Source organism: Haliotis rufescens, unplaced genomic scaffold (genome assembly GCF_023055435.1).
Source record: "Haliotis rufescens isolate VD_foot unplaced genomic scaffold, xgHalRufe1.0.p SCAF_1, whole genome shotgun sequence".
Taxonomy (NCBI): domain Eukaryota; kingdom Metazoa; phylum Mollusca; class Gastropoda; order Lepetellida; family Haliotidae; genus Haliotis; species Haliotis rufescens.
This window is the reverse complement of record NW_025963779.1, coordinates 68,774,447-68,788,838: the sequence shown is the minus strand read 5'-3', so window position 1 is coordinate 68,788,838 and position 14,392 is coordinate 68,774,447. Positions and strand designations below refer to the sequence as shown.

The following is a 14,392-nucleotide window of genomic DNA, read 5'->3' as shown; positions in this document are numbered from 1 at the left end:
CATCAAAATCTTGATTCAGCTGTAGGAATGTTGAATCGTAATCCGAACGATCTGATATTGACAATTGTAATTGATGTTGAATATTACGGACGTATCCAATACAACTATTACATGCTTAAGCACTTCGAAACATATTGTAGTGCAGATATATGACACACCTCTTGACTGTAGATGGCCAGTCGTTGACAAGGATTTACAGCGACGAGCGAGTCCCCGATGTAGCCCTGTTGGGATGAAATGGACAAAATATAAAATTCGAATTCCAATAGCATGTTAATTGTTCGTTACCTTTTAACTACGATGAAACTAAAACTCCAGTAACTCGAAATATCGTTTAAGACGAACCCTATCTATGCTATCTAATATAGATATCCGCTTGTCTCGAATTTTGTTTAATTCGAGATATTTCCGAAGGTCCATAATATTTCGACTTTCACTGTAGAGTATTACAAAGAAGTAATGTAACATTTGTAAATACTTGAGGTAATAACATTGAGTTTTATTTAAGTCATGTTAAGTGGTTTGCTTGTCCAATACGTGTAACCTTCTATGACATTTATGTAATAGATAACATAAACAAGTGGTACACAGAGTAAATAGGTATGCTTGTCTGGAAGTGGGGGGTGGGGGTTTGGGTGGGGGTGGGATGTGGGGGATTATGCAGTACTGGACGTAATCGGTATTCAAGATACAAACTACTGAAATAAGAACAGCTATCACGTTTAACATTAATGTGGTGTTCAGGACATTAGAATTTGACAAGATAGAACCCTGTACGATGTGAAAGGGATAATTCCAGAAGCATGATTATACATTCTGCTTGAGTGTTAAAGTGTTATGCTTTTAGAAATATTCCAGCAATATCACGGCGGGGGACACCAGAAATGGTCTTCACAAAATGTAGCCGTGAGGGGATTCGAACCCGGGTCTTCGGCGCGACGAGCGAACGCTTTAACCACTAGGCTACCACAACACCTCTGCTCAAAAGACTTCACTGTACCGCAGCTAATGGAAGGGGCCTTTGTCACAGCATTTCACCTGAGTAATAATTCACAACCAATGTTAACTGTTTGCCGGTGTTCATAAATTATCCCATATCTAAAGTCGAAATATTTCCACCTACTCTTCTACATGCGTTTTACAGTAACATAGAGAGGGTTGCTTGTAGGGTGGGATTTTTTTAATGTATCTGATTTATTTTCAAGTTGGCATTGGATAACGTTATTTCCTTCTGGTAAATCTTAACCACATATCGCTGCGATATAACACTAAATTACTTGTTAGTAGGGTAATTTGTTCCTTGACATGTTTAACTTACAACAAACTGTTCAGATTCATTGTTTGATAGGCAATACTTACAAGCTATGGCAAATTAGACCCAATTTAAGGATAACTTTAATAACTGTAAAGGCGACGTTTCGGTATAGATCCTTATACCGTTATCAAGCAGGACTGAAATACATTTGTTATCCATAAACTGTGTGTACTTTGTATTTAGATTCAGAAGGCTCCAATGTTAAATCCTAAATTTTCTATAACACGTACTCTTTGAACATTTTTTTCGAACGTGCTACCAAACAAAACCAAATTCCACTTACATATGGGCGTTTAAGCTTATATCTTTGAGTCAGCCATTCCAGGAGGATTTCGGTGTCCAAACATTCGAAATCGGCAGCATCATGTTGTTCTGCTATCTGCGAGTAGTCCTGTTCTTGCATTACTTCATGTATCCAGACGTTCCAGTTTTTGCTGTCACATGTTTTGGAATATATCCTCAGTCCCACAATGTGTCATCACAACCACACAGGTCGAAATGAAGAGCAAACTTGGCCTGAGGAAAAATATAGCACAGCTCATTTGCAAAAGATTGTCCGGGTGTTTCCGTTGGTCTATTCTTAACTCAAGGTGTGTGTGATATATCACTGTCAGATATATCCCTGACTTATCACAGGACCCGCACCACTGTCAGCATTCAGCACTGTCACACGAGGGGGCGGGGAAATACGCCGTCAGCAGGCATGGACATACGGGAATAAATTTCAAGGCTTGGCACTTTTTTTCTAACTGACGTCACTTAGGCCTTTATGACATTGTGACGTAGGATTGTAGGTTGTACTGGGACGTTGAGCGTGTTATCAGCTGGACTAGTTTCATTGGTAGCGTGCATGCACAGTGTCAACCATACCGTATCTTGTATGGAGGACTCGCCCGACTACTTCAGTGAGACGGTAATGAGTGATGGCTATGTTCATACAATGCTATTCATTTGATATAGGCTTTGATTTCCTTAGCGTTTCATAGAAGTAAATCCACTTGACGTTAGAGGCACCGTGGTGGCCCAAGTTGTTAAGGCGTTCACATGGATACAATGTATGAAGACCATTTCTGGTGTACCCTGTCTTCTTATTGCTAAAACAATAGTATAAGCAGCGTAAAGCCACCGTCACGGACTTGACGTAAGTCTAGGGAAGCTCCATCCTCCAATGGGTATGTGGCCAGTACATTTGGTGGGCGGTTTCACACCAATCTGTTGTGGACTATATAGTTTAACTTTCTACTGCCAAATCAATTTTTTTCAACAAAAAATTTGCCTCGTACGAATGCTACACTACCCTGAACCTCACGTGCGTGAACCATACATCTCCAAACGGAGCTAATCATGTCACATGCGTAAATTATTTATCAGCAATTATAAACTTATATTCCATATCAAAAGATAAAAACAGGTTGTATTCATGCGTCTGTTCGTACACACCGGTCTGCCAACATTCCGCTTTTTCGTTGTTTAATTACAGGCAAGATAAAACTTAAGTAAATAGCATCTGCAAAAATATATCAATCGTTCAGCTGACCCTATCTTGATCTATCATGCCTGGCTTCAGATACACACGTAACATACTGTTCAAATGTGCCACCTGTAAGCATAAGTGTTCTCCATTAGCACATAGTAACATTCAGTTTAGCAGCTTTACAATTCTTCATGTCGCGCTTGACGGGACGTAGACGTACGAGAGGTACATACACGAGTACAATCCACACTTTACATTGCTGTCTCGAGCGGCTATCAAAGGCGACCTATCCTATAAGTTAACTACCGCATTAAAATTCTCGGAAGCCGCCAATCACACGCAAGCGATATGTGGACGGTCGAAGTCTGTCGCAAACTTGTTCGGGGCTTACTTTAGCGTGACAGAACATTTCATTTTGCCATCTTGGTGTGCAGTCATTCTAACTCTATTGACACTCAAAATATACTTCATTGTAGCTTTTGTAATTGCTCTATTTTAATTTCTGGGTGTGGCGTGTAAGTGAGTGGTAGTGTTGTTGAATGCCGCATTCAGCTATGCCACCTCCGCTTGTTAATAACTGAGGCGAGTGGATGGTTGTGTGAGGAACGACCCAGTCCGTCTGTGTTCCTTACCAGAGTACGACCGGTCATTTCCACTCCTCATTCAGTCGACTCAGAGGTCTCAAATCTATTAACATATCTGTGATTCAAGTATTTAGGAATTGACTTTCAACTTTCTGTGAGTTCATTGGAGTATGAACCTTCATAGAGTTAGTGCCAAACTGTATGAACGTCTGAGCTTGCGCTAACTCTATGAAGGTTCATACGCCAATGAACTCATACGAAGTGAAAGTAATTTCTTCTTATTTTTCATATCACTATTTTATACCTCGAGGGATGTAGCGCTAGATCTATACGCGTGACTTCATGTTTACACTGACAGCCATACAACAACTAGCTGTATCGAGGAATAAAATAGTTCACCAATCAGAAAAGTGACGTGAGCGTAGTATGCTTAACTTACTTCACAGGAACCTTTGGTATAATTTGTTTGCAACAAATGTGTTCAAATAATATAATCAGTGGGTGATAGGTGTTTTAAGAACTATGTCAGTAAGTCAGTCACAATGACAGCGCGTCGTAATACATTTACATCAACTGCAAGACATCTAAATAGCCGACAAGATAAACGTAACCGATGTTATATTTGGGATAACACTTTCTTAGTAAAGTACAGATTCTCGTTCTTTTTTGGGTTGAGTCCCGTCCGGGATTCGCACCCACACTTGCCAGAGTGAGGCCCCTTGTCGCCGAAAGCTATGAATACACAATACCATTTAGAAAGTGGTCAAATGTAACCGATGTTTCTAAATGGCATTGTGTATTCATAGCTTTTGGCCATGGGAGCCGTGCCAATTTACACTTGTCAGAGGGGTACTCAAAGTACGCGATCTAGACTACCAGTTGTCGGACTTTCATTTTTGTGGAAGCCTCGGTGGCTGAGTGGGTTAGATCGCTGACTTTGCGTGCTGGCGATTAGATGCCTCACTCTGGCAAGTGTTGGTTCGAATCCCGGACGGGACTCAACCTAAAAAAGAACTAGAATCTGTACTTTACTAAGAAAGTGTTATCCCAAATATAACGTCGGCTACATTTGACCACGATAAACGTGACGGGAGATATTTCTGAAGTTGTTCTTGAACCTGTTACATGTGTTTGTCATCATTGATCAGTTGGAAGGTTCATTGAAAGGTGATTATAAAGATGTGTCAAATAGATACTATGGTGAATTCACGTCGGTGGATGTGCATTTCTTCGTTTTGTTCACTAGGATGGGTCGTAGCGAGGATATTCGTGAACGATCATGCAATCAAACTCTCTGACGTTTCTCAATGTACACTGAAACGTTGAGTTCAAGATTAAAGGGTCTAAATGATCAGAAAGAACACTTGTATATGCAATCGTACAAGGGAATTCCCAGACGTTTCCCCAGGAAGGTGGAAGTAGTCCGTCAGTGTTTACTTGATTTCAAGAAGACAGTCTTGTGAAACACGCAGGAACGACAAATTGTGTCGTTCATACGCTTATGAACGTCAGTTTCGCGGTCATGTGACCGGCCTCTCTTCCAAAGCCGAATGTGGTGTTAATTCAAATTAACAAAATTAAACCAAAAAATGTTGTACTCTCTCATCACATAAAACCATTTAAAACAACGAACATGCCTCGACTAACCGCAGAGCAGAGGGACAGAGCCATCGGTATGTTGCAAATGGGAGCGACGCAGGAGCACGTTGCCAGGATCATGGGCTGCTTCAAGTGCACCATCGCCAGACTTGTCACACGTCACAAACTGACAGAACTGCAGACAGGCCGAGGAGTGGAAGACCCAAGGTCACGACCCCACAAGAAGACCGGTGTTTACCGGTGTTTCACCTAGTATCCAGATACCTAACTGTGACGTCATCATCCGCCAACAGCCTTGGCCATCTAGTCAGCAAAAGGACCGTTGCTACACGACTCCGCCTATATGGTCTCCGTGCCTATCGACCTTTCAAGGGCACGACGTTAATGTTTCTACACCGGCGTCACAGACTGAGATGGGCTAGGACTGTACAGCAGTGGCAGCAGAGAAATTGGCGAAGAGTGCTCTTCAGCGACGAGAGTAGGTGCCAGCTCTTCAAGTCTGATGGGCGGGTTCGAATCTACGACGACGTGGTGAACTGACGGCACGTTGTTGGTGTCCAAGAATCGGAGCCTTATGGAGGTGATAGTGGCATGGTCTGAGTCAGTCGGTCTGAACTGGGTAATTATGTTAAAATGCGACATGGTATCTCAGTGTCAATGACTATAAAATCGACATTAGTCCGGACTAGTTAAAGGAGCCATACACACACCCGTGCATGCACGTCGCTGTAAAAGTGCAATGATTTTGAACAAGACGTAAATCCCATTTTCACCTCACCTGAAACAACATTCACTGGGGTCTGGGGTGGCATCTGCGGGGACCAGAAGACTGATCTGGTCATCTTTGACGGAAATCTCACTGCACGTCGTCACATTGATGAGTGAGTGAGTGATTATGGTTTTACGCCGCTTTTAGCAATATTCCAGCGATATCACGGCGGGGGACACCAGAAATGAGCTTCACACATTGTACCCATGTCGGGAATCGAACCCGGGTCTTCGGCGTGACGAGCGAACGCTTTAACCACTAGGCTACCCGACCGCCCCATTGATGAGGTTTTGCTGCCTGTGGTACTGCATTTCCTGCAACGACATCCACGGACGCTGTTTCAGCAGGGCAACGCCACCTCTAGTCACAAGCGTCTTTCAGTACGCCAACAACGTGACCGCATAACAGTGGCCAGCCAGATCACAAGACCTGTCGCCCACAGACATCTGGGACCAACCTGGACGCGCAGGAGTCGGAAACATCAGCAGCAGCCTGCAATTGCCCTGCAGGAAGAATGGTGTAGGATCCCTAATCAGGGTGCCAGGAGACTCGTGTACTCAGTACAACGTCGTGTTAGGGCCCGCATCGTTGCTGGGGGGAATCACATCCGGTACTGAATCATGTGTGTAGCACGGGACTTTAAACGAGATCGACGTCGATTCTGCGGATGTGATCGAATACTGGACAGTGCACCCAGCATGATAAACGTGTCTGCAGAACTTGAAGTACATGGTTTTTTATCTTGTCATTTTCAAATACCGTGTTTGGATAATTGGTTTTTTTTATAATAAATCATCAACTGTTACTAAATTTTGTGTCTGTTTTGTTTTAGACCAGGAAATTGTTTGGTGGCGTTTCTTTTGCCCGGCAGTATATAAGATGCATTACCTCATTGTACGCTATATTTTGTACCGTGTGAACAAGACTGAAGCGACGGACGGCTACAGAAATGTTGTATGTTTTACTGATGTCTGTGAGGGTAAAGTATGTAAATGGAAAGAATAACCGACTCTCATTTGATCACTTGAATCAGCATCTAACAACGTCAATGCCACTTCCAACATTTCATCCTTCCATTCAGCTTTCCACACCATCCATCACTTTGTATGCTGTCTAGGTAGGACATACAAATCAAACAGACCGCCTCCATCTAGTGGTAGAGCGTCCGCCCGGAGAGCGGAAGGTCGGGAGTTCGATTCCCGGCCGCGTCATACCAAAAGACGTTAAAAGATGGCACTTGTTGTTACCCTGCCTGGCGTTCGGCATGGAGAAGCTAAAACAAGGACTGGTCGGCTCGGAGTCAATCAGTCTGAACTGGGTATTCATGTTAAACTGCGACATGGTATCTCAGTGTCAGTGACTATAAAATCGACATTAGTCCGGACTAGTTAAAGGAGCCATACACACACCCGTGCATGCACGTCGCTGTAAAAGTGCAATAATTTTGAACAAGACGTAAATCCCATTTTCACCTCACCTGAAACAACATTCGCAGATAAACATGTAAAACATAACGTATCTTTAAATATTGGGAGAGAAAAAATCAAACGCACCCGGTCTAAAATAAGTGAATAATTGAAAAATAAACCCTCCATCTATTTCAACATCGACCGCACATTCATCTATTACACACTGATAACATATTATAGATCACTATCATCTACTTCCTGGAAAGTATAGAGTTAATGTGATGGCGTTACAGCTCACGATCAGCTTGATAAGGGTTTCGAGGTGCGTGGTAAGACCCACATCCGTGTCATGATTAGACGATAGGTCGTGAAGGGAGGAATATGTTAGGTCAGAAGAAAAGAATGTGTGACTATACCGGACATGAGACCATGTGTAATGTTGTGCTATAAACTTGGAACTTGGAACATGACACCTATTTGTATTAGGTATTTGCAGTCTGTTATAAGTCAAAGAAAATACCATGGAATGTTTCTCATGACGTCACCAATCATCTGTATACATTTAAAACTTAGAACGTTAAGTTGAAATGCAAATTGACAAACTTCAGTTGATAGATAGATATTCTTTACTTCCTCCAGATATTGAAGATACATATCATATATGATATTATGTATAATTACAGAGCTGCACAGTAGTACAATTTAACGATATTATGAGAAATGATAACTACAAAATGCATGACAATCAAGCATTCTTATAACTGTTTTGTAACAGATACAGCAATTTCCTACAGTATCTTGACACAATAACCATAAGGTCACCCCATAGACATTGAGATAAAGAGCTAACACACTCAGGGATACCGCCAAATAGTACAGACAGGATTATATCATCGTCCTCACTACATAGTCTGGCAAATGTAGAGACATCTATCACATCACAAATGATTTCAAATAGTTCATTTCTGTCATTCATATTCAACTCACAATACAAGAAGACATGCTTAATAATATCATGAGCTACAATTCTACATCGACATTCTCTAGATTCTATATTTAGGCATCCCAGCCGTACAAGATGAGACAGGTTTGGTAACTGTTCAGGATGTTCAAGTGCAAGCAGGCAGAGTCTGGGTTTTTTATCATTACGTAGCGAAACATATCTATTTAAGTTAAGTCTAGATAGCAGCTTAGAGCATACAGCTTCCTGGTCTGCAAAAATAATCCTTTCCTTGACAATATCAGACCATGCCTTTTTACTTGGGAAGCTACATTTAATAAGATAATCTTCTATTTCTGCATAGAGACAAAGGTAACAAAGCACATCGTTTTCTGAAGTTATCCAACGCTATTTCGTATCAAACTGCCCAAGGCGAGCAATATTTACCTTTTTTAAAACATAGCTGTTACTGGACCGGCCTAGTTGTCCAAGTAGTAACAGTGACTGTTTGTCAATAAAGGATTGGAGAGATATCAAGCCCATGTTGTGAAGGGAAGGGGGGAATTATGTTAGGTCAGAAGAAAAGAATGTCGTGACTATACCGGACATGAGACCATGTGTAATGTTGTGCTATAAACTTGGAACTTTGAACACGACACCTATTTGTATTAGGTATTTGCAGTCTGTTATAAGTCAAAGAAAATACCATGGAATGTTTCTCATGACGTCATCAATCATCTGTATACATTTAAAACATAGAACGTTAAGTTGAAATGCGAATTGACAAACTTCAGTTGATATGTGCGATTTAAAGAACACAGAGAGAGAGAGAGAGAGAGAGAGAGAGAGAGAGAGAGAGAGAGAGAGAGAGAGAGAGAGAGAGAGAGAGAGGGTGTGTGTGTGTGTGTGTGTTTGGTTTGCAGTAAAGAAAAACTCGTTAGAATGGAAACCTGCCATCCGACTAGTATGGCTTTGGGGAATATCTGTTCATAATTAAAGGTTACAACTACGTACCTATTATTTGTTAATTAGCTAAGGTAGCGTTCAGATTAACGTGGTTGAAATGTGAGAGGCTCCGGCCTTTCCTGAGTAATTCAGTATTAGAGTCTGTAAACGCCCACACTTTCCGTGCTTATAATGTCAGGGTTTCCCCAGCCCAAGGGATCTCATTAAGTCCCGCTGTGAACGACAGACCCGGCAGGATTTGGGAATGGGTAGTGAGCACTCAGACGAACCGAAGCGGTACTGACACACGGGTATCTGACAGGGAGCGGTGTGTGTTACAGTATGCCTGGTTAAGCGTTGTGATCATCTACCACGATCATGCAAAGCTTATGTTACTGCGTCCACCCCAGATAAGAGAATCCACTATTTTTTTTATCTCAATTGTAAACAGTCACGCTGACAACAGCTCACTATCAATCTTTGAAACATTGTTTGTATGTTATTAAATAAAATAATTTGTTTCTGTTATGATACGACGCTACGACTATCGTAACTCCAACATTTTAACGGTTGCAACGATTATGTTTCCTTGGTTTCACCAAGTTGGTAAACGTCTAAGACCTGCATCACTTTGGGCTTTCTTCCCACATCACGCTCACACGCCGTGATGACTTGAATACTGTTCAAAACGGCGTTAAACCCGACTTACGACAGTCGTTGCGTTACGATGGCTTTGTGAAACGGCGGGACCCAGATGGGCCATAATGCGCATGTTATCTGTGCTGATCGGTGCTGTGTGTGTGTGTGTGTGTGTGTGTGTGTGTGTGTCTTATGATTATAGAATGGGTATCGTCGCTATAACGCGCTTAGCATGATCGCCAGATGCTACAAACAATAAAGGTTTTTAATAAACTGTTTCTAAACTACTTAATGCCAATTAAAGACCCCAAGGTAATTATTTCGTTTGTTTGTCGTCTTTTAGCAATATTTCAATATATAACGGGGAATGTAAATAATCAAATCTCTGCCAGACAAACAAGTGGCTGATATTATGAACAACGTCCTATGCCGTCACAGCACTGTGACACCCAATCAACAAAGGCACCTTGTCTGACCCCATTCTGAACGTATTTAGTCGACTCGTACGATTAACATACCTGGGACACATTCCAGGGGTGTAGATAAATCAGATGCAATGGACAAAATATGTTAATCGGAGGCAAGATTTGACATTAATGTGTTGATGTGGGGTTTTTACTGCCACATTTATACATATATGATTCAAATCCATACAACAAACAGGGGCGGTCGGGTAGCCTAGTGGTGAAAGCGTTCGCTCGTCACGCCGAAGACCCGGGTTCGATTCCCGACATGGGTAGAATGTGTGAAGCTCATTTCTGATGTCCCCCCGCCGTGATATTGCTGGAATATTGCTAAAAGCGGCGTAAAACCATATTCACTCACTCACTCTTCTGAAAACAAGTAAGCCCTTCCATTATACAGCGGGCGTCTAGTACACAATTTCGTCCGGTAGTTAATTTACGTGCGTTTTCAGGAGCTAATAATTACATAAATATTGTTGCCATTACAACATACACTGCTTGCTCTGACGACATACACTGGTCGCTATGACGACACATACTGGTCGCTCTGACGACATACACTTGTCGCTATGACGACACATACTGGTCGCTCTGACGACATACACTTGTCGCTATGACGACACATACTGGTCGCTCTGACGACATACACTGGTCGCTGTGACGACACATACTGGTCGCTCTGACGACATACACTTGTCGCTATGACGACACATACTGGTCGCTCTGACGACATACACTGGTCTCTGTGACGGGCCTTACTCTTTACAGATTTCAGATCGTGCGCATTTTCCATGCAAACTTTATAAACATACAACTGGCTTCGGCGTGCCTCACGTGAGTGTTAATTTGCCGTGCAAGACAGGCAGGTTGGTTTCGTGACCAGCAGCGGCCATTTTGATATCATTTCTTTTACTGTGGTACAATATGTCTACCTAACCAAAATGTTTGTGAGACGATAATACATTTTTTAGTGAGTGCAATGATGGTACGGGTAATAAAACCGTGATATGTTTGCTATAGTACTCACGTTCAAGTGACCGTTGACGTACAAGGAATCGTTAAAGCTGAGGGGGCCCACAATAAATCTCACACACGTTACATGTAAAGGGGCCGCTGCAGATACAATCTGTAGTTTATCAGGGAAAACCTCCTCGCAACAGTCCTATGGCAATTTGTCATACTCGGATATTCGAAGTTTCGAAGTGGGGAGGACAATACAAACTGATTTCAGAATTAAATTGATGTATTGACAATTGTGTTAACACTGTGCAATGTTGCACAACATTTTGTCATTATAATGAACGATTACATTTTGTTATAATGTGCATGAGCTGTTTAACGTTAAAGTATACATGGACTGTGTCTTTTGACTGGTAGTACACTGTCTTTACAATGTCTTTACATTGTCTTTACACTGTCTTTACACTGTCTTTACAATGTCTTTACATTGTCTTGACTCTGTCTTCACACTGTCTTCACACTGTCTTTACAATGTCTTTACAATGTCTTTACACTGTCTTTACAATGTCTTTACACTGTCTTTACAATGTCTTTACATTGTCTTGACTCTGTCTTCACACTGTCTTTACAATGTCTTTACACTGTCTTCACACTGTCTTTACAATGTCTTTACATTGTCTTGACTCTGTCTTCACACTGTCTTCATACTGTCTTTACAGTGTCTTTACACTGTCTTTTAATTGTCTTAACACTATCGTAGCAATAAAATTTACATTGTGATGTGTAGCTCTGTTCAAAGTTCACTCTGCCATTACAATGTCTGTACACTATCTTTACTCTGTCTTCACACTGTCTTTACTCTGTCTTCACACTGTCTTGACTCTGCCTTCACACTGTCTTTACTCTGTCTTCACACTGTCTTCACACTGTCTGTAAACTGTTTTTACTCTGTCTTTACACTGTCTTGACTCTGTCTTCACACTGTCTTCACACTGTCTTTACATTGTCTTTTAATTGTCTCAACACTATCGTAGCAATAAAATTTACATTGTGATGTGTAGCTCTGTTCAAAGTTCACTCTGCCATTACAATGTCTGTACACTATCTTTACTCTGTCTTCACACCCTCTTTACTCTGTCTTCACACTGTCTTGACTCTGCCTTCACACTGTCTTTACTCTGTCCTCACACTGTCTGTAAACTGTTTTTACTCTGTCTTTACACTGTCTTGACTCTGTCTGTACACTGTCTTTACATTGTCTTTACACTGTCTTTTAATTGTCTTAACACTATCGTAACAATAAAATTTACATTGTGATGTGTTCAAAGTTCACTCTGTCGTTACAATGTCTGTGCAGTGTCTTTACACCGCCCGTACACTGTTTTTACATTGTTTTTTCACTGTCTGTACACTATCTTTAGAATATTGTTACACTAACTTTAGAATATTGGTACCCTATCTTTACTCTGTCTTCACAATATCTTTACACTGCCTTGACACTATCTTTACACTATCTTTACACTGCCTTGACACTATCCCTACTCTGTCTTTACACTGCCTTGACACTATCCCTATTCTGTCTTTACACTGCCTTGACACTATCCCTACTCTGTCTTTACACTGCCTTGACACTATCCCTACTCTGTCTTTACACTGCCTTGACACTATCCCTACTCTGTCTTTACACTGCCTTGACACTATCCCTACTCTGTCTTTACACTGCCTTGACACTATCCCTACTCTGTCTTTACACTGCCTTGACACTATCCCTACTCTGTCTTTACACTGCCTTGACACTATCCCTACTCTGTCTTTACACTGCCATGACACTATCCCTACTCTGTCTTTACACTGCCTTGACACTATCCCTACTCTGTCTTTACACTGCCTTGACACTATCCCTATTCTGTCTTTACACTGCCTTGACACTATCCCTATTCTGTCTTTACACTGCCTTGACACTATCCCTACTCTGTCTTTACACTGCCTTGACACTATCCCTACTCTGTCTTTACACTGCCTTGACACTATCCCTACTCTGTCTTTACACTGCCTTGACACTATCCCTACACTGTCTTTACACTGCCTTGACACTATCCCTACTCTGTCTTTACACTGCCTTGACACTATCCCTACTCTGTCTTTACACTGCCTTGACACTATCCCTACTCTGTCTTTACACTGCCTTGACACTATCCCTACTCTGTCTTTACACTGCCTTGACACTATCCCTACACTGTCTTTACACTGTCCTTACAAAACCGTAACACTTACACAACATCGTCTCATGATAATAACTCTGAATTTCCAACATTGAATTTTGATCTTAGACAATAAAACTTACCTTGTAATGAGTAAGTCTGTTCAAGTCCCCACACAACATACATAAATATCAACGATCAAGTTTTTCACAGTGCGGTATGAGTGCTACCAGGATGTGATGTCAACACAAACAAGGAGTGCAGTCTTCTTGTACTGCTCCACCTATCATTAAGCAATATGGCTGGACCGGCTCAAAACGACTACCTCACACTCTGATTCTTTGATGAAGGAAATATTGTTATTTACAAGACACTCTGTGTTTATATGAACGAGGCCAGTTGGCCTTGGGTTGAGTTTACGGATATTGAACGACGGTATGCATTAGTACACAGTGGTCTTCATCGACCGCAGTTACCCCGAGGGTACTCTATTGCTTGTAGTAATAAGCGACTAAATTGTCGGATGTTGGGTTCGGGGGCGTCATTAATTGAGCGTTAACCCACCCCGACGACGTGACTGCTGCTCACTGGTTTGTCTGGTCCAGACTCGACTTTTTACAGATGACCGCTCAAGAATATTGCTGCGTTTAATAACAAGCAAACCAACGCGCGGAGGTAGGCACGACGGGTGATAGACCCTGTGTCCAATAATAATATAGAACAATGATGTTTGAAAATACGAGATAATGGTATTCCTCGTCCCTGGTGTGTTCCGAATGCATGAAACAATCTGGTAAAAACCTTCTGCTAAAGAACCTTTATGGAACAATGAGTTAAACTAGAGCTTGTGTGTGCATTTGCTCGTTTGCTTGTTTTCGGAAATTTGAAATGTGATTAACATTTTATCATAATAAATTGGAGATTGCCCCATGACGCCGGGTGTTATCACTGTCACAGTGTGTCACACGTGTATGTTCTTATTACAGGTTCATGTGACACAGATTATATTGTGGATGCTTACGTTTTTTCTTTAAGGCCAATGTATCAAACTAAACAAATACTCGTAAACAATTTTCAAAAATTCTTTTTTACA

The 14,392-nt window shown here is 41.6% G+C and overlaps 1 protein-coding gene across 2 annotated transcripts in view; it reads right to left on the bottom strand.

Annotated features, from left to right (window-relative positions):
- LOC124134078 overlaps positions 1 to 14,392 on the bottom strand; it is a 72,506-nt gene that overhangs the window by 39,573 nt on the left and 18,541 nt on the right. The window contains exons 1-3 of one of the 2 annotated variants that reach the window (XM_046498718.2): positions 13,443 to 13,536; positions 1,599 to 1,831; positions 159 to 224 (exon numbers count right to left, since the gene is read on the bottom strand). In XM_046498718.2, the coding sequence (XP_046354674.2) occupies positions 159 to 224; positions 1,599 to 1,718 (186 nt within the window). In that variant the 5' untranslated portion in view covers positions 1,719 to 1,831; positions 13,443 to 13,536. Of the gene's footprint in view, positions 1 to 158; positions 225 to 1,598; positions 1,832 to 13,442; positions 13,537 to 14,392 lie in introns of those variants that run through there. The other variant, XM_048400064.1, reaches the window with a different exon arrangement.